A 21,286-nucleotide genomic window follows, 5' to 3' on the forward strand; every position below is an offset into this window, starting at 1 on the left:
TTGTTTAATCTGTGCGCATCTATAGGAAACTGTAAAGGACAGAGGATTTAAGTCTTCTGGAATGCTGAAGATCTCCAGGAGAACCAAGCCACTGATACTCTCAGCACTTTCTCTTCCTACTGTCAAAATACAGTCTGTGATGGACCCTGTCTCTTTTCCTTCAGGCAACGGGTGACTTTTGATTACCAAGTCATTCCTTCATGTTCGTAATTTAGTTCATGTTCCTCGTGTTTTTAAATTAGAGACATATATTCTGCCATTGAGAAAAATATTTTGGCTTTTTTATAATTTAGGGGGGAGTAGAAAGAGAAAGAAAGAGCAGAAAAAAAAAAGAATAGAAAAGAAAAAGAAAGAAAGAAAATAAGAAAGAAAAGAAAGAAATTAACCTCTAGTTTTACTTTCCATCTGACAGCTAAGATCACCCTGATACAGTCCCTACTAGGCATGTCTATTTGTGTACATACATACACACACTTTACTTATTTTAAATTAAAACATAAATACTCTTTTGATTGCTACTTTTTATTTTATCCTTATTACCTACTTTTCTTACTTTGCTCTGTAGTTGTGCATTTTTTTAAAATAGTATGATATCAAATTCATGTATTAACAACTTACTTTTTTAAAACCAGGTTTATGCTGAAATCTCATAAATAGCTTTATTTTTTCCCCAGTTTTATTGAGGTATAATTGACAAAAGCTATATATATATATTTAAGGTGTATAACGTGATGACTGGATACATGTGTATACACTGTGATATGATTACAGTCAAGCTAATTAATACATCTATCATGTAGTTACTATTTCTTTTCTTTTTCTTTTTTCTTTTTTTTGCTATGAGTAAGGCCACTCCTATAGCGAATTTCAAGTGTGCAGTAAGTATTGTTACTGTAGTTGCCTTGATGAACATTGGATCCCTAGAACCTGACCTCAAACTAAAAGTTTGTGCCTTTTGACCAGGCTCTCCCCTAATAATTTATGTAGTCATTCTCATATGAGGGGGAAGATTTAGGAGGCTCAGAATTTTTTTTTTTAAGATTTTATGTGTTTATTTGACAGAAATTATAAGTAGGCAGAGAGGCAGGCAGAGAGAGAGGAGGAATCAGGCTCCCTGCCGGGCAGAGATCTCAGTGTTGGGCTCAATCCCAGGACCCTGGGATCATGACCTGAGTCGGAGGCAGAGGTTTTAACCCACTGAGCCACCCAGGTGCCCCAAGGTTCAGAATATTTTGCAATGTGTAAATAGCTTTGCAATGTCAAGTTTTCCACATTTTGAATTATGTTCTTAGGAAAACTGTCCATCAATGAAATTTCTGAGTTAGATTGTCTGAACAATATTAACGCTTTTTGATAAAGTTGTTTTTCTTTTGCTTTTCTTAATATGCCTTAAAGGATTGTGCCAGCAATGGCTCAGACTAGCATTATTGGTATACTTATTCTGGTAGTGAACATTTTTTTTTTTTAAATTGGGTCATACCGTGAATACTTTTTTTTGCAGCTGACTTTTCTAAGTTCATTATATTGCGTAGATTTAATTATAACTGTAAACATATTATTTCTTCAGCATTTTGAATGGTTGGAGAGTACTACCTTATTTAATACTATCATAATTCCCTGAATTGATTTCCTATGGTGAGTAGTAAGTTAACTGCTAGTATAATTTTTATCATGTAGTTTTCTGGAACCGTGTGAGAGAGAAACACAAACATCTCATCTGTTAGCATGTTTTGCTATCTGCAGAATTTGAAGGTTCTTGTCTTTAAGGAGTTCGTGAGGACGGCCAATGGCTTAAAGGCTTTATTTTGTCTTTTGTTGGAGGGTAAAGACCATACTGAGCTTTATACTCAAGGAAGGAAGCTAAAGCCTTTCATATTTCCCTTGATGAGCGACTTCCTTGAGAGTGAATATTTTCTCAAATGTTACTGTTTTTCCGATTCTAGGTACCAAGGTTTTGCACTGTTTGCCCTAAGCAGAGATTTTTTTTTTTTTTTTAAAGAAAACCAAATTGCTGGAAATAAATAATCAATGAAAAAATTCTATCTAGTAATAATAGCAAGGACAAACCTTTATTGAAGTAGTACTACATGGCCCTCATTGTACTAGGCAATTTATGTGCATTATTTTACTGAATTGTCTCCAAATCCTGAAGAGGTAGGACATAAAATACAAGGAATGTAACCGAAGTTTTTAAAACCCCCTCTCTCTCTGATAAATGAGTAAATGTGTGAAAAAGCTATTATTATCCCTCTTTTCCAGATAAGGTAACTAAGGCAGAGGGAGGTTGAATAAACTTGTTGATGCTGTAAAGCTGGCAAGATAAGCAGTCGCAACCCATATTTAGGAAAATTAGGAGCTCTTTTCTTCCTAACTTAAGACTAGTGTTTAAGCTTTTTCTGTAATTTTGGAGAGAGTGAGCACCAAAACCATCAGAAGTAGGCCGCATGGGGATCTCACAGACATGAGTAGGGGAGAGCTTGCCAAGATGAATCAGGAGAAAAGACCGTACAAAGAACACCAGCCGGAGAACTGTGTTGTCAAACCAGCCTGTCCTCTGCCCCCTCCCCGAAGCCTGAAGTGAGCCCAGGGTTAACCTTCCTGGTCCAAATGATTCTTTCGTGAATGGTTTTTACTTCCCATTTCCTCACAGAATCTCCCCATGACAAAGTTCACCTTTTCTTGAAATTATTCCACGTTAGTAAACATCTTCGACATCTTCAAGGAATTTAGATAATGTGTAGGAGTAGTTATTTGGTTAGAGTCAGTTACGAAAAAGCAAATCAAGCAATTTATTTTTAAATGTGGAAATCTGGGTGCCATTAAGACGCACTGCTTCTTGGCACTTCATATGGCGGCGCTATATTTGGTGGTGATGAGTAGTATGTGGTATAAAATGTTAAAAAAAAATTAAGCCGCATGATAAAAATGCCTAGATGCAATCAAGCTGCCTTATTTTAATTCAACTCCTAATGACTTAAATCCTGTCACCTCTTGATTTTCAATTATGTGGAGTACCATTCTGCGACTTGATTATATTCACACAGGATCATTTCATAGTTTGGTGCAATTTAGGATCCCCCCTAAAATGCCGACGAAAGGTCTCATTAGGAAACTAAATGTTGTGCTTTTTGTTTTTTTTGGTTTTCCCACAGCAGTTCCGAGGAGCATCCTGGGGCCTCCAAGCCTCCGATAAGCTCCTCCAGTATGACATCACGCATCTTGCTACGCCAGCAACTCATGCGTGAGCAAATGCAGGAGCAGGAGCGCAGGGAGCAGCAGCAGAAGCTGCAGGCGGCCCAGTTCATGCAACAGAGAGTGCCTGTGAGTCAGACCCCAGCCATAAACGTCAGCGTGCCCACCACCCTTCCCTCCGCCACCCAGGTGCCGATGGAAGTCCTCAAGGTACGTGAGCGTCACTCTTGTCGGTTGGGCCAAGCCCTCTTCCAGACCAACATTGTCCATTTCCTAGGTGTTTTATTTATCTGAGTGTGTTTTTGGTCAGATTAACCCATCTGAATCCTGTTTGTCTTGTCAATGCCAACTCTACTGACGCTACCTGGCTTTGCATGTTCGAGGAAGGGCGCAGAGTAAATGCGAATGGAGTAGTAGCCCTCACTAAGCGGGGGGAGAGAGTCGATATTGCATGAGAAACAGCAGGTAGGAATAGGCATCGGTTGTAATGATACCTTTCCATTTTTTCGTTGGGAGAATTTCCAAATGTACATGTTACCTGAAATGAATCTCATCTAATAATGTATTTTTCCCCCCTCCATATATTCCATGGCGAGCCTTTTAATTTTCTTCTTTATTTAGTAAGTAAGCTTGGCTGTAGAATCTGACTGGTTTAGAAAGTCTCTTCTGGGATAAAACTGTAGGAGAGCTTTCTTCACTTTAATAACCAGAATGCATAATCCTTTAACTGAAGTGGTCTGTTTGGGGCCTCTTTGATTTCTTGCTAGAGTAGAAACTGCAGGAGCTTGTTAACATCATTCTGTCAGGGACATATAGCTTCCTAATTACTGGGGAAAACTGTAACAAGTCTAAGAATAGAATTCCATCTCACACATGCCCTCCACCTCACGTTGGCCACGCTCCTTGTTTAAAGATAAACATTCCAACTCTTAAACATGAGGCAAGGAAAGCTCAAAGGGAACTAGTAAGGGAACTTCCTTACTTAAAAGAACATTTTTTAAACCCATTCACCCAATTGATTCATTCGAAAGAGTCCCAAGTGTTAGTGTTCATTAAACAATGTGAACTTTGCACTCTGGTGATTCATTGTTGGTCTTCGCACTCATTCGTGTGCTCAGATAAAAAACATCTCCCACTATTTAACGTTTACAATGAAAGTAAATAGAGGGATGATGTGTTATAACTGGAAGCAATGTATCATTCTTCCCAGGAAGTAGCAAAGATTCTTGAAAAACAAATTTAAAGTCAATTGTTTTTTATTTGCAAAGACCCTATTAAGATGTAGTGATGAAATAATGAAGCTTTTTCATGAAGAAAACAAGCAGAAATTTGGTGAGGGCAAAAGAGATCCAAACAGTTGAGCATAAAATATTACTCTGATGTGGTTGAAGTTCTAGATATTGCCGCAATTAATGGCTATTTTGTTCCCCTCCCTGCTGCCCCCATAAAGACAAATTTTCTTTTGGGACTAGACTATACATTAAATCTTTCCGTTCTGCTTGGGTGAAAATTGACAAAAACTAAGTTTTCATTATTAAGATTTACGTTGTCTGGTGTTCACAGGAATCACAATTGTTTTGTCTATGTCTTTTAAAGTTAGATGAATTTAAAGTTATATGAATTAAATTATAATCAAATGTGGAGAAATATGTCTGTTTTATTCACCGTAATAGTCTACTTTTTAAATCTGAAGGATACATAGTAGAAGAGATGACATGGATTTGTGCTAGTAGTGGTTTGTGTCCAATTCAAAGGTAATGTTTCGTATTGTATTAAAGTATATTACTTGCAAACAGTATTTCTATTCAGGCAATTACATGTGATGGTGCGGAAATCACCCATATGCAAATGCATTGAAATACCGTTTTTGTATCTTCTTAAAAATGAACATCATTCCTAAATGTTTCTATTACTTAAAATGTTATTTTGAAAATGCTTAGAATGAAAACCTATACTATGTGGTTTGTATAATACACCCATTTTTCCTTATATGTTGCTGTGTCCTGGTAACGGTGACTGGAGCTACAACCTTCAAGTTAGGTATCACAGAAAAATGCCAAAGTTGAAGCACAAATAAAGTTATTACAAGTAGAAGTCCCAATGTAACTAAAAATGAGCAATTGGTATAACTGTGTTTCAGGTTGGATATAGTTTCTTTGACTTGTACATTTTTATATTTCAGTGTGTAGTATAAAGTAGTGATATCATATTTTAAAAAGTTGGGTTAGCACTGCGGATGGGTTTGATAGTTATTTAGACAAATTGTAGTGCCCTTTGATAAAAGACCAAGTAAAATATGTAATTGCCTATGAAATGACATTCTCAGAAATTCAAAAAATATTTTTGAGGATGGTAGTATGTAAGGGATGGCCCCAGATACTTGAGGATTTGTTACTTAAAAATAGTTTACGTATTTTCAAAACTTTTATATATGAAAATATTATTATGAAAGATTTACTATAGAAAGGTAAGTGAGAGAAATGTTTTTTTTTCTTTTCCCTCGTATGATTTTTAAAATCATAAGCATAGTTTTGTAAAGTTAAATGGTTAACTTAACTAAAAACAGTTAATTTTTTCAGACTTGGACTCTTTCTAAAAATATACATTTTTAAGGAATGAGTAATAGCAAGTCTAGTAATTGAGTGCATTATCATACAGATTACGTTGAACAAATATTTTTTCATAGTGTAGCCTCAATAAATTCTTCATTAAACTTTTAAGATTTAAATTGTCAAAACAGAACATACCTGCTTCTCAGTGGAGGTCGATGTGTATACTCAGCTGTGGTTACAAGTGCTAAAGAATCCTGGTTAAATCTCCCCATCTCCTACTGGTTTTCGAGAACTTGATGGAAGATCACACACGCAAACTCATTACCAACACTTTACTATCAGTGGGTTGAATGATTTTTGAAAAGCTAACTTCATGTTTTCAGATTAATTCCTTTTTTTGGCAGAGTTAGGCTTAAAAAAAATGGAGCTTTATAAAGCATGTTTAAAAATTGTTGACAGCTTCCTATAAACTTAGGTCCAGTCTTTGGAATTCAGATTAGAGGTTGGAAATACGCATTACTACTTATTCCTCACATTTTCACCATTTAGTCTGTAAATTCACAAAGCTTTGTAGGATTAGCTTCTTGTTTCTATATTTATTTAATTACTTCTTACTGACTCTCATGGTGGGTAATATGGACTGATCAGTCTTACTGCTGTATATTTAAATATTAGCTATATCGTCTGGGTTTCTTAAAAACAACCTGACTCAATTGGGTATTATAATTAAGGACGCTTTTTATCATAAATTAACCAACACTTAGTGTACATAATGCGTTGTTCATCACAGCGAACACACCTCATATTTCAAATTATGAATTGACAAAAAAATCATTAAGGACCATTAATGGAAGCAGTTTCTTCCACAGGTGGGTTTTGTTGACATGGGAGTCATGCATATCTTAGTTTTGCAATTTGATCTGGCTTCTTTCAAACAAAAGCAGAGGAACCAGGGGTGGACTCTGCAGACGCATGTCAGGTCTCATAGTTAAAGAGGCATCATAGTACCATGCACTGTGTTAAGATCTGCACACACCAGGCATGTGTTCTCACTGTCCCATCTGTAACACGGACTGATTGGAGGAGCGCCTGGTTGCCCTGACCTTGGATTGGCAAGTTCATCAGAATTTTTCCCTTCATTCCCTCCCACAAGAAGGGCTCTGACAGCTCATACCTTGAAAACATTATAGTTTGAAGACATTTCTCTGTTCAGAATTTTGTAGGGAATCACCAAGGTTTTCCCTTCCTTCCTCCATCCCTTTCTTCTCTTCACCTTGGAATTTAAAAATTCAAAGATTTAGGATATTTTAAGTCATTTGCAAGCCTATATTTTTAAAATTTTTTTTCCCTTTTTAAACTCTCAGATAATCCAAGAAGTTGAGCAGATTGCTGCAAAATTTGAAATGGTGCTTGGTGTCCCGTGAAACGTACAAGCAGTTTACCAGGGGCTGCTACATTGTCAACTCAATTTACTTTGGCATTTATTTGGTTGTGTAATAATGTGGCATCCTGTTTCGATAGTCTGGTAGGTCAGGATGGAAGTCTGCTTCCTTGTCACCTTGCTCTACACCGAGATTCCATGAGATTTCACTAGTCAGGGAAAGGTGTGTGACTTATCTGCTGGCCTTTTGTCCATAACTTACGAAGAAGACCTGATGTAGCATTTTTAAGGCGTTGCTTCTCCTTTAGGTGAATACAGAAACATGAAAAAGGATATGTAGAGTTCCTGGGGGTTGGTGGGTTACAGATTAGCAAAAGGGACTATTTCCATACTCCACTATGCATGTAAATTTTGTTCCTGATTTATTGAGCCGGGAATACAGAACCTTATGAGCATGATGGTGGCTACAAGAAGCAGGAACAGGTGCGGGAGTCTCAGATAGGCTCACATTGTTCCTCTTAGTTACGAAATCTGTTGCTACAGGTGCTTTCCCCAAAAGAAAGGACATCTGAGAATTCTGTTACGATAGTCTGGGCCATCACATATTTATTCTTGTTCATCTGTGGTCCATCATGTATTTTTGTCACTAGATGGTGTGCCATAGACATTCTGTGAGCCCGATTTCAGAACTGTTTATAAACTTTGGAGTCCTTTCATTTTTGGATCAGACTTGGTATCCTTCTTTGTTGGGGGGACAAGCAGATTCCAGGTTCCAACAAGTTCTCATCCTCCCAGAGACCTCATTTCCCTATGGGGTCTTTGAGTCTTCTGTTTGTATCATTTTGATATGCTCATCGTGACACATAAGGTAAATTTTTTTCTCTTCAAAACTCATTTTTATTGATTTTTAAAAATCATAGACCACGTTTGTTAACATGGAACCAATTTTAACAGCGGGGAAGAAAAATCCAGCTGGAAACTCTCCCTTCTTCCCTCCCTCTCATCGCTTGCATCCCTCAAGCTCCCTGGAAGGAGCTGCTCTTAGCAGTTTAGGGTACGACCTCCCTGACCACTGCTGTTTTCCCAGCCCACAGTTGCCTTTCGTGGGAGCGAGGGCTGAAGAAATATATTAGGCAGTTTTGATCTGTAGTTGTAAATCCTGCCTTTCTCTTTGTTCACATTTATAAACAGAACAAAAGAAACAGAGTTTCTTCTGGGATTCTCTCTACTTTGAGACTCTTGCTTCAAACTTTTCTTCCTAAAGCAGAGTGGGGACTTCTTCCTCTGTGCTGGGAAGCAGTTAGATTGGTTCCGGGGACGCAGGTGTGTGCTAGCTTCCATGGGCACTGACTGACAGACTGTTTGCCTCCCATGCTGCCTTACAAACCCCTGTGGGTAAGAATTTAGTCATCTCGGGACTGGCGCAGGGAGCGGCTCCATTGGCTTCTCTTAGATTGGTAAAATCAAACTTAACACGGTAAGTAGTGTAAGAATACCTATAAATGTACATTGATTGATTTTAGATACTGTTTTCTGTCTGCACTGCTTTCAGTGACTAGGAACCAGTGATGATATGCTGACTGAAGAGCGTCATCTCTGCTCAGCTTTGTAGGCTTCGTCCGCTTAAATGGGCGGGCCCATGGGGAGCCACTACCTAAAACAAAATATTTAGTCTTTACACAGCTGAGTGTATGAATTAATTCCACTTTTCTGAAAACATTGAAACATCAGCTCTAATCACCTGTTCACTTGGTAATATTAGCACAGAATGTAAGTAGTTTCTCTTCCTGTGACCACAAGCCCTTTTTATGTGACTGAGGAAACAGTAGAATCTGGGTGATTCGATTTCCTTAAGTTGTAGATGGGTCAGATACACTCAGTGGACACCTGGACCATGCAGGTTTGGGAGGGACACCTTCTCTTTAGGCACAAAGATCTTTGTCATCTTGAGCTACCAAAGTCCTCTTGTAGGTTTGTGTGCACAGGTGCCTGCTCAGTTCCTTCTCTTTCTGCTGTTGTAAGAAGCCATGCTGACAGGTGTGTGTCTGTTCATTGACACAGTTCTCCTCATTCAGGACTAGTGGAGGCTAGGGTAGCATCTTATGGAGAATAGTGATGTAGGGGTCTAGGAGTGGGGTCTGAATATTGAAGTAGGCTTTTAAAATTTGGCTCTGTAGAGTGTGTGCTGCCAACAAGAATGATATTGTCCCCAGTTGGACAAGGGACCAATTTTGGTCTTTGGAAGGCAAAAAATCATAGATGTTACAGTGGTTTGGGCTTCTAAGGAGCCTTCGTATACCAAGTTTAGGTGCCTCTTAAAATTTCATGGGTGTGGGATTTAGGAGAGGCAATTTGGGGGAAAAAAAAATGCCTAAAAAGTCTCCTTGCTATGGAGGTGGTGGTGGTGATGATGGAAAAAAGTCTTGAGAAATATGCCCGTAGATGCTCAGCACTTTCCTCAATTCCTCTCTTTGTTTAGAGAACACTTAGCAAGGCTCTTGTCGGTGGGACTCCGACATTCCAGCCAGTCTGTGTCTCCCTAGGAGGGCAGTTAGGGTGTTGGTCATGGTTGGCATGTCCAGCTCCGGGCAGTTAGCATTCGCATCCCCATGTCACAGATGTGGGAACTGAGGCAAAGGGTAAGCAGCTCATCCAAAGTCGAGGAAGCAGGTGGTACAGTCAGGAAACGAACCTGCTCAGTTAGCACTCCATGGCTCAGGTTGTTTAACCACTAGTGGTAGTACCTCTCTTAGAATAAATGGCCTGGGAAGCTTCAGGAGGGAGAAGTAGTATTGTTACTCTCTAGAGTGACATCGTAGCCTAAGGCCTGCAGCAGATGTTTGTTGCACAGCTTCAGGCCACAGATTAAAATTTTAATAAGAATTATTGGTGGAGGGGTGCCCGGCCAGTAGGGGTACCAGCCAGTACAGCGTCGGTAGAGCATGCATCTCTTGATCTCTTGGGTTCGTGAGTTCGAGCCTCACACTGGGGGTAGAGTTTACTTAATAAAATAAATAAATAAGTAAATAAAAAAGAATGACTGGTGTAAATGCAGTACTAGCTAAAGTAACTTGGAGGAAGAAAGACAGTGACTATGCAGACATCGATTATTGGCTGCTAGGCTAAATACGTCCTATTCTATATCTGATTTATTCCTCTAGCAACCCTACGGGCTTGATGGGGTAAGCCCTGTCTTCCAGATGAGGAAACTGAGGCACTTTTGTCATGCAGGCTCCACACCCTACCCTGTTACTTATAACCATATCCCCTGTGGTTTTCTACAGAGTTCAAGGACATACTGTAAATATTTCTAAGGAATCCCCAGTAACAGAGTGTGTTAGCACAAAGTGGGAGGTTAGAGAGAAACTATAGAGGAATTGTATAGGTTTAATGGAAGGATACATGATCTGAAGCATTTAGGATTTATGGGGCCATCTATATTGAATAATTAGAGTGGATCCATGAGTCTCCATGATTTGCCAGATAAAAGATCGGAATATGTTCTTACTTCATAAAAGACCACCTGGCCACAGTGACCACAGTGGCAATTTTTGGTTTAGTTATAGTATCATTATTGATTAATGTAGCACTACAGTGAAAGTTTCTGTGACAGCATCCAGAAATCGTAACTCAGGATCGCTTATGTTCTAAGGATCCTGTTGGCTCAGGCTGTCCCAATTCATGTCCTTTATAGCTGTGTACATTTTAATAATGTATTTGTTTTGCAGCAAATTGCTTTTGAAACACTGATTTCAATGGACTCACACACATCTTTTAATAGGAATCTTTTCCTAATAAAACAAGATGGGATCAGGAGGGAGACAAACCATAAGAGACTTTTAATCTCACAAAACAAACTGAGGGTTGCCTGGGGGAGTGGGATAGGGAGAGGGTGGCTGGGTGATGGACATTGGGGAGGGTATGTGCTGTGGTGAGTGCTGTGAAGTGTGTAAACCTGGTGATTCACAGACCTGTACCCCTGGTGCTAATAATACATTATATGTTAATAAAAAATAAAAATAGGAATCTTTTCCTACAATTATGGTTGCATTATTGTTTTCTTACCCTGCCCCCCTGCAGTATTAATAGCTTTTGCTATATTTTAGCACCTAAAACTGGAGCTTCAATTCTGATTGCTTTTCTGTTGGCTTTCAAGCAGATTTTAAGTGAATAGTGTCAGCTGTAATAATTCTTACATCACTCTACAGAAAGGTCACAAGTCCTCTTCATGAATGTTTCCTACTCATTCCCAACAATGAGGGGAAGGGCTTCGATTTGAAAGACCACCTTCTATAAATATGCCCTTGAACAACAGAGATTGTGGACACGAGTAAGCACAATCTAATTTTACCATTGCCCTGCTAAAATAAGTGGGGGGGACCTGTGTTTAAAATTATGTAAATCAGCACTGTGGCTTTATGCAAGGGTATAACTGCAATCAGGACTAGAATATTAGCTCTTGTCCTGAATATGTCTCTTTTTATTGAGTTCTTTGGATATCACCTTGAACTTTAAGGACACTGTAGTTCCTGACAATATCCTAGTCTTTCAGACCTTGTTTATGAAGTTGGATGTTTTGCATATTAATTTATAATTTTGCACAAATGAGATGACTCAAAACTGGAGCATATAAAGCAGATGAAGTTGGAGGCTGCCAGAGATTTATTTTGTGAAAAAGAATCATTTTAACCATTCTTTTAAAAACTAATGTTTTAGTAAAGGGTCTGGATGAATCTGTACCAAATGTACAGATGTACAGATGTACAAATGTACAAGCGTACACCTCTGGAACAGGTTTTGGGATTGGAGGTGGTGGTGGTGAGAGGCTCTATTTTTTTTTTTATTAGAAGAGTGTGTGCATATATTCTTAATGTAAAGTGAGTATCTCCAGTGCCTTTTATTCAGGATTCTTGACAAAGTTCTCTTCGCCCACAGCTTTCCGAGCAGTAGAGTTGGTCTGTCAAGTGAGTTGGCTAGACTTCCACACATCGCACACCTCTCATGGCCTTTCCCGCAGGAGAGATCGCAAGGTGTACAGGTCCTGGAAATTAAACATGAAGAAAAGGATTTGAATCACCAGGTTGTGAATAATTTTCAAAAGTAGTTAAGAGGCCCAACATGAAAAGTGAAATTCAGATTTCTGCTACCTTATCACCAGGCATAGCTTTGTTGTAATCTCCCCTGTTGGCCCTGAGTTTTGTATAATTAAAATTTAGGAGCTAGAAATTTTGTTGAGACTTAATTAGAAGCGACAAACCAGAGACATTCCTGCTGGTTAGGAAGGGCTTAAGAAATTCTTATTGGCTAAATTACAAATATGTAACATTTTTTTCTGAGCACTGCATGGTAGTTCAGACTGCCTAAAGGTGACAAGATTAGCTCTGTTTTTCTAGTGAAGTAGTAAAAATTAGATTAATAAGTACCAGGCAAAGAACCTTTTCTTTCTTTCTTTTTTTTTTTTTGAAAGAAATCTTACCTTGAGTACTTCTGGCTGTGGAGATCGGTGCCTTAATTAGCCACATGTTCTTTTTACCTCCTGGGAAATAAGTATGGGATAAAACTGGGGATCAAGACGTAGACGCACATTGACTTAGCACACGCCGCTAAGTAATTCATCAAGGAATGTTGGTAATTAGTCCTGCCTCTTTCAACTCTTGGCTTATTTCATAAAACCAGTTGATTTAAAATAATGCCTGCTGATTTATTACCAACACGTTTCAAGCCTGAGAGTTGGCTCTTAAACAAAAGTGATATTGTGCAGTGATGGAAATGCGCCCTCTTGTTTTTGTGTTTTTACAAATTCTGAAGGGCCATTTATAGGCCTCTGTTAACTTTGTTGTGTTTGCTTTTGCCCCATTCAGCATTTTACTGGGTTTTCTTTTGTCTCTTGGTGAAGAGAAAGGGGGAGCAAATTAGGGAAAAAAAAAAAAAATTCCAGGCTCTTGGAGGTCTTGGATGTGAGGTGCTTGTCAAAGTGTATTGGCTCAGTGTGGTTTGATGGAATTTAATTGGAATCCCTCGTCTGGTAAGACGGGCTGTAGTAATGGCCTTTGCTCCTCCTGCATTGTTAAGTGTTTGGTGATATTTATGACAGGCAGGTTAATCTGAAAAGATGGCATTTATGAGAAGTACAGCACCTTGTGACTTCAGCCCTGTAGTCTTGGGATCCATACAATGTAGTAAATTACTATTTGGGAGCTAAGTTTCCGTTCGTGCTGACTGCTCTGCTCCTTCATGCTTTGGGATGCGATCATAATCAGCTTCCCTGTTGAAAACCTAGGATTAGCTTGGCTCCAACACTTAACTGGGTGACTGGGCAAGTTTACTATTCTCTCTGGGCCTCAGTGACCTCATCTGTGAAATGGAGATCTTAGTACCTCCTCTGGAGAAGTTTTTGTGAGAATTAAATGAGATCGTACACTGAAACTGGTGTTGCCCACTAGACACAGAATGGGAGCCATGTATGGCAATTTAAGTTTCCTTGTAGTCACATTAAACACAGTGAAAAGAAATAGAGAAAAGCAATTTAATAATGTATTTTATTTAACCCAGTATATCCCAGGTATTATCATTTCAGGATATCACCAATATAAAAATTGTTAACAAGATCTTTTCATTCTTTTTATTTTTCATAGTTCATGCTAGGTTCATACTAGGTTTTTTCATACCAAGTCTTCAAATTGAGTGTGTATTTTCCCTCTGTCAATACATTTCAGTTTGAGGCTAAACTTCCATCAGAATTACTCAGTCTGTGTTTAACTTCTCTGAGGTTTACGGTTGAAAAAGTAGATTTATATACCCAAGTTTTCTTACGTTAAATAAACATATTTAACAGATTTCTGATAACTAAATTGCATATACATCTTTAAATTTGGATTTAAGTGAAATAAAAGTAAAAAATTCATTTTTTCATCACACTGGCCACATTTCCAGCACTATCAGTGTGGCTTCTGTGTTAGCACGGACCCAAAGCATTTAACACAGCGTCAGGTAGGTGGAAAGTGCTCAGTAAAAGATTCTGCCTTATTTTTGTTGACAATGAATGATACAATAATTTCTAGTTACTAATTACCAAAATACAGTAATTAATATCATCTCCACATTGACATCTTTCTATGCCGCCATGACACCTGCCCAGTAAAATTGGTTCCTCGCATCCTCCCTCCCCACCAAAGAGACCCTAAAAAATTCAATCATTATTTTCCTTCTTGCAATCCTTGGAGGCCAGGTTAGCTGACATACCTCATGTATGGTTGATATTTTATGTCAAAAACAGCCTCTCACAGTAAGGCACAGTGAAGAGTCACCATTGGTGGCGTGGCGTTTGGACCTTTCTCTGCCAACAGCCTTCCATTCAGGCCTGAGCCCAGTAACAAATCTTGACTTGTGAGTCACACGTCTTATTTGTGCTTTCAACCTGATTTCTTTTCAAACCTCCATGTGTCACACTTACCTAGCGCCTGTCTAGCTTGTTCAAGATGTCTCAAACCCCAGGAATATTTAAGCATTTTAACATTGATAAAATGTTCTTGATGCAGAAGAAGACTTTGAAGTAAAAGGAGTTTGGTTAATCCTAGGATTAACTAATGTACTATATATTCGTTAGTAGCTAAATTGACATGTAGGTTATTGAAAACTAGTTTTTTTGGTGGGATTTTCTACATGATTTCTGTCCATGCTCCTGTTGCTAAGGCAGCTTTTTCTCCATTAAGTTGCAGTATATTTTTAGGCATTTTCAACACAGCTAATAATTCAATGAAACCATTTTTCTTCCTTTTCTTATTCATTGGGAACCCAAGTTTTCTGTTTTGATACCAGTTTTGACCATTTGTTAAACCAGAAATAATACACCTAAAATGATAATTTATCTTTTATTAGATACCTTGTTATTCCTAATGGGAACAATGAGTTGATTATACTGGAATTAAACTGTGTTCGAGAGATTTAATTTGTTCTTTATATAATACTAAAAGCCTACAAAGTAACATTCTTGTTCAATTACAACAAGCACGAAAGTCAAGAGAGCAAAAATATTAACTATGCTGTGACTTCCAGAAAGAAAAATCATTGTGTTGTTAGATTTTATGATTGCCTTAGCTTGGAGTTATATATTTTCTCAATGTTTATTACTTATTTTATTATCATCTTCATGTAAGTTAATAAACACATAAGCCATTATAAAGTTGCTTTCAATTTTCCTAATAGCATTCCAGGTTTATATTAAAATCATATACCTCAAGAATTTTTCAACTCATTAATTGGCATAATCTTTATAGAATTAATAATTTAGGTTTAAGAGTATGGGTCATTGTGACCATTTTTATGGACACTTAAGACTACCAATATCTCATAGACAGGAGAAAATCCATAACATTCTGGAAGGACATTTAATCTTGACGTAAAAATTTTATTCAGTTTGACGTGAAGCTAATGTGTGTAGAACTTAACCCTAAATGGTGTTTCTGGAAGAATATTCTGTAACTTGGTGGCTCTCAATGTGTGGCCAGGGGACCTGCAATGCAGAGGCCCTGCAATGCCCAGGAGCTCTTTAGAAACACAAATTCCTTGAGTCCATTCCAAACCTGTCAAGCCAGAAGTTCTGAGGGTGGGGCCGTTAATCTCTGTTGTAGCCAGTCCTCTGGAAAGTTCTAATGCCATGCTCAGGTTTGAAATTCACTGTTGTGGAAGTCTGGAAGTTAGTTTGTAAGAAACCTGAGGAAAATTGGGAAATGCTAGTACAAATAAAGTCAACCAAGTTTCTTTCCTGTAGGGCTTCTTAGATCTATGGTAAATACGTAAGGAGTTGTGGCAACTTTCCAAGAGTGGTATAATAGGTAGGCACTTACTTGAGAAGAGGGGAGGAGGAAGGCAAGTAAAGTAGATGTTGCTTTCAGGTAAAATAGATAAGTAGAAGTTGTGAAATAGGGACGCCTGGGTGGCTTAGTAGGTTAAGTGTCTGACTCTTGATTTTGGCTGAGGTCATGATCTCAGGGTCCTGAGATCGAGCCCTGTTGTCGGGCTCTGTGCTGGATGTGGAGCCTGCTTAAGATCCTTTTTCTCCCTCTCCCTCTCCCCCCACCCCTTGCGCATGCATGTATGCTCTCTCTCTCTCTCAAAAAAAAAAAAAAAAATAGAGCGAGAGAGTGAGAGAAGTTGCAAAATATCCAGTGACCAAGTGGCCCTTTAGAGCCACCTGTATGTGGGTTAAATCCCTTTATATGCATATACTTGTGCAAAGTTGTTAAAAATAGATTAATCCTGTAAAATCCCTCAGATATGAGAAATATGAAATTCTAAAATTATACAGTGGTTTCTACTTTAAGTTACAGAAACCACTATGCTTTTGGAGGAGCTCTGAAGGGTCAATAAATCCACTGTCCACAATCTGTACCCCAACGTTCATAACAGCAATGGCCACAGTCGCCAAACGGTGGAAAGAACCAAGATGCCCTTCAGCGGACGAATGGATAAGGAAGTTGTGGTCCATATACACTATGGAGTATTATGCCTCCATCAGAAAGGATGAATACCCAACTTTTGTAGCAACATGGATGGGACTGGAAGAGATTATGCTGAGTGAAATCAGTCAAGCAGAGAGAGTTGATTATCATGTGGTTTCACTTACTTGTGGAGCATAAGAAATAACACGGAGGACATGAGGAGATGGAGAGGAGAAGGAAGTAGGGGGAAATTGGAAGGGGAGACGAACCATGAGAGACTATGGACTCTGAAAAACAATCTGAGGGTTTTGAAGGGGCAGCAGGTGGGAGGTCAGGTGAGCCTGGTGGTGGGTATTATGGAGGGCATGTGTTGCATGGAGCACTGGGTGTGGTGCATAAACAATGAATTCTGGTGCACTGAAAAGAAATTTAAAAAAATTCATAAACAATGAATTCTGGTACACTGAAAAGAAATTAAAAAAAAGAAATAAAAAAATTTTAAAAAAAGAAATAAAAAAAAAATCCCCCATCCACAGGTACATGGCAACTAAATTTATATCTCACTTGCATACATACCGTACATCGCTCCTTCAAGTAAATGTTGACGCTGCTGTGTGAACCAAGTCCAAATTGATAAAAGCACCATGGAATTCATTTTTCCCTTACTTCTATTCATTTTTTTAACAAAAATGAAAAGCTCAGTTTCTAATTAAATGGGGGGCCTTAAGGTATTTGACTTTTAAGAAAGGTTAAGAGTCGTTTCTTTTTAAGAAACATTAACTATCAACTGTTACTTAAATTCTGCTTTTGGAAACTACATTCCTTTTGTCAAATTGGATTTAGTTAAGTGGTAACACAGAATGGCCTTTCAGAGTCCAAGGGACCCTAACATCTATAATTTCACAAGAAGCAGACCCTTGATGGGTCAGACCATGACATCAAAGGTCTTTACTGACGTGACCATGGTCTTGGCTTTGCCTTTCACACTGGAGCATTGACATCAACAGAAAGTGTTTTTCTTTCTTTTTTCTTTTCCAGTATTAGTTTTCTGCCTGAAGGCAGTATAGGCGGTGCATGTGGCCAACTTGCCCTCTGGTTGGAATAAAACAAAGGTTCATTTTTGGAAACTCCGCAGGAAAGACCAACTTGTTCTGATGCTTGGAGTTCTTGTACAACCAGAGTGTGGATCTAAGTCCACCTTCAGAGAGGCCTGGCTCACACAGGAGCCATCAGGTGCCCTTTGTTTCCACCGGAAGATAAAGATTGTGTTCTTATCTTCCTCCTACTAGAGGAGGAAATCAGAAACAACCCTAAAATGCCCCTGGCAAATTTCTGCACCAAAAATTTGCTTTTCTAGTGGAGTTACCATTTTTCAATTAAAAATAACTCAAAGAACTCCTTTCTAAAGGTGTTTGATTATGTGCTGTTCCCCTTCTCACCTGGAAAGACATGGGATCCCAAGTCAGATCAGCAGTGTCCAGATCCTTTCTGAACCACAGTTCCCTTGTCTCTATGACAAGGTTAATAAAAGTCCCTCGTTCATAGGGTTACTGTGAGAAACCAGTGACATGATGCTTGCAAAGCACTTAGCTTTGTACCTGGCAGGACTTGTTACTGCTGATCACTGTCTTTTCCGTTTCACCCAGGGACACACACCACGTCCACAGTGACTCAGCCACATAATAGGTGCTTGAGAGATGATTAGAGGTTAATGCTTTGGCAAAAGACAAGGAAAGTTGATTCTACATACAAATTGGAATTAATTTCTCCAGCGGTCTATGAGATGTATAAAGATCCTTGTAACTGGTAACTCCTCAATTAGGTTTCTGCAGCAAGGAATTTTTAGTATTGAAAATCATCTGGTGATGCTGGTTTGCTTCCCAGTGACTTTTTCTTGGAGGGGAAAGATCGTGGGATGCTTGGCTCAGTTTTTCAATCTCTCCTCCCCCCAAATTAATTTACATCCATTACTTTAAATCCTTTATTTTTTTAAAGTATTTATTTATTTATTTGAGAGAGAGACAGAGATAATGAGAGAGAGCACACAAGTGAGGAAGAGAGGGAGAAGCAGGCTCCTTGCTGAGCAGGGAGCCCGATGTGGGGCTCCATCCCAGGACCTGAGCCGAAGGCAGATACTTAACCCACTGAGCCACCCAGGTGCCCCCCCCATTACTTTAAATTCTTAGAAACTGTTTTGATGATTGACAGTAAAGATTAAATCTTTTCTTTTGGAAAATCCTGGGGAAACTGGTATACATGGGAGCTAGATTTAAATAAAATTAGTAGGTATCAGACTATCAAAATTGCTCCTTGATTCTGAGTTTAAACTTTCACTTACAAGCTGAGGATTTAGCAGTTTTGGTTCTGGTTAAATATAAGTGACCATCCATAATTTTATGAACTGTTCACTTTTGAAGGCATTCCTATATTTAGGTAAGTAGAGGTTCAAAACATTTAATCACCGCATCTCATCCATAAGCCCTAGTACCTGATTTATGGAGCCAGTCAACTGGTGGAAACCAGCTTCTGTATTAATCAGATGTCATAATTATTTTTTTCTAGTATCCAGGTCTTTTGACTCACATGCCTTGGGTTTACCTGACTTCTTCCTAACATGATACAACCTATTTTTTCTTGTCTAAGATCCTGCTGTCCTAACCACATCTCTTAAAATTCAGATAAAATTTTAGTCTTCCCTTTTTATTTTTTTTCCTTTTAGAAACATGTGTCACCTTGAGTGTTCTGCCCTCAACACTAGCTTACTCACTGACCTTCATTTTTTGCTATTACACCATTTATCTTATTTCCATGATATGTATTATCTTGAGATAAGACCAATTGCCATTGTCTTCAGCCGAACTTACAGTATTTGCTACTTTACAATCAAAGCTACAGCCATGAAATCAAACATCAACCTGTAGTATGACCTTGGGGAAGTTGCCTTCCTGGGCCTCAGTCTCCACATCTGACTTAAACTTGCCTCCTAACACTGGCATTCAGTGATCTGTTTCTTTTTGCTTGAGAAGGGCCCACCTACACATCGCTGGAATTTAACTCATGGTGAGATGAATAGGACAAAGGACTTTGAAAGCCCTTGAAAGAAACATTAGGTTTGTTTTTAGCATGATATACACCGAACAGCTACCGTGACAAAGACCTCAGTGTATATAAGGCTTACAGTTCCACTGTAGTTAAAGTGACCAGTTTCTCCTTGAGGGTGGAGAAAGGTGAGTTGGAAAACCTTTAGGAGTCTCATGCTCTACCGACTGAGCTAGCCGGGCAGATAAGTTGGAAAACCTTTAGATGTTCTATTGTATTATCATTTAGATGTTCTATTATTTTGCCTATGTGTGCTTTACTTCCTATAATAATAAAAACAGTGTCACTACTGACAAATCACTCACTGTGTCTTAGAGATGTTCCCGAGGGCTTCTGAGTGGAGACTGAGCACAGGTGTGATAGGACCAGACGATGAGCGTGAACCCAGAACTGCCACGAGTTTCTTTGCACAAATGGCTTGAAATCCATTTTAAATCTTTAAATCTCAGGATTACTGAATCTCTAATGTGAAAACTCATTTCTGACATAATTATTTAAAATATTTTATTTTATTTATTTATTTGACAGAGAGAGAAAGAGGAAAGGAGAGTGAGGGAGAGCGCAAGCCGCCCCCGGGACGTGGGAGAGGGAGGAGCAAGCGGGCTCCCTGCCAAGCAGGGGGCTGGATGCGGGACTCGATTCTAGGACGCCGGGATCATGACCTGAGCTGAAGGCAGATGCTTAACCCACTGAGCCACCCGGGTGCCTGTCTGACATAATTTGCAGTCGCAGAATGTTCAATAGCTCGCTTTTATTTTCTTCCCTATACTAAGCAGAAAATGAGTGGAGGCTAAGGATGTTTGTTTACGGAGTGTGTGATTCACTTCTATAGATTTATTAATTTTACTTTAGTTTATATATTAATACTGATTTGAATTCTCTTGAGAGAGAAAGAATGTGTATTTTTTCCAGTTTTCTATCAAAGGCTTTACTTTTTCAGTGATACGGCGATTCCTCCTTCCTTCTCTTCTTCCTTAAATGCACAGATCTAGAATTATGCAGCTTGTCTTTGAATCCCAGCTCTGTCTTTAGTAATCTTGGTCTGGTGATCTAATCTCTAGTCTAACCCTCAGCTTCCTTATCTGTAAAATGGGCACAGTATCAGTACACCCCACCCATCCTGTTGCAGTATGTTTCTTTAACGTGCGTACCTCCAGTGTTCTTGGTAAATGAAGAACTTGTGCTGGTGTAACACGGAATTCCTTTGGAATTCATCCTCCACAGCATGTAAATGCTGGAAGCAGCTAAGGGCAAGCTTTATCATAGAGAAAGCCTTAGCCATAGATGAAGACTTTAAAATAGGCAGATTGTCTACCAAGTGTCCACCCCTCCTGGAGGTTTCGTGAAATCCAGGCTCCTGGAACTGCTTGTCTTTCCCACCAGGCTCCACTCTCTGGAGAAGGCGAGCGTGCAGAGGAGGCAGCTGCTAAGATATTTCTCTTTACAGTGATGCAATCACTCACAAAAAAAAGGCCATATTCAGGATGAGGTTGTGATTTTTTTTTTTTTAAAGATTTTATTTATTTATTTGACAGACAGAGATCACAAGTAGGCAGAGAGGCAGGCTGAAAGAGAGAGAGGAAGAAGCAGGCTCCCTGCCTACTTGTGATCTCTGTCTGTCA

At 38.9% G+C, this 21,286-nt stretch overlaps 1 protein-coding gene across 7 annotated transcripts in view; it reads left to right on the forward strand.

Annotated features, from left to right (window-relative positions):
• Positions 1-21,286, forward strand: part of MITF (melanocyte inducing transcription factor) — a 220,908-nt gene that overhangs the window by 129,132 nt on the left and 70,490 nt on the right. For 5 of the 7 annotated variants that reach the window (XM_059390140.1, XM_059390142.1, XM_059390146.1 and 2 more), the window contains exon 2: positions 3,153-3,402. In XM_059390140.1, coding sequence (XP_059246123.1) covers positions 3,153-3,402 — 250 coding nt within the window. The remainder of the gene's footprint in view (positions 1-3,152; positions 3,403-21,286) is intronic. The other 2 variants (XM_059390141.1, XM_059390143.1) reach the window with 1 other exon arrangement.

Source organism: Mustela nigripes, chromosome 2, assembly GCF_022355385.1.
Source record: "Mustela nigripes isolate SB6536 chromosome 2, MUSNIG.SB6536, whole genome shotgun sequence".
NCBI classification, from domain to species: Eukaryota; Metazoa; Chordata; class Mammalia; order Carnivora; family Mustelidae; genus Mustela; species Mustela nigripes.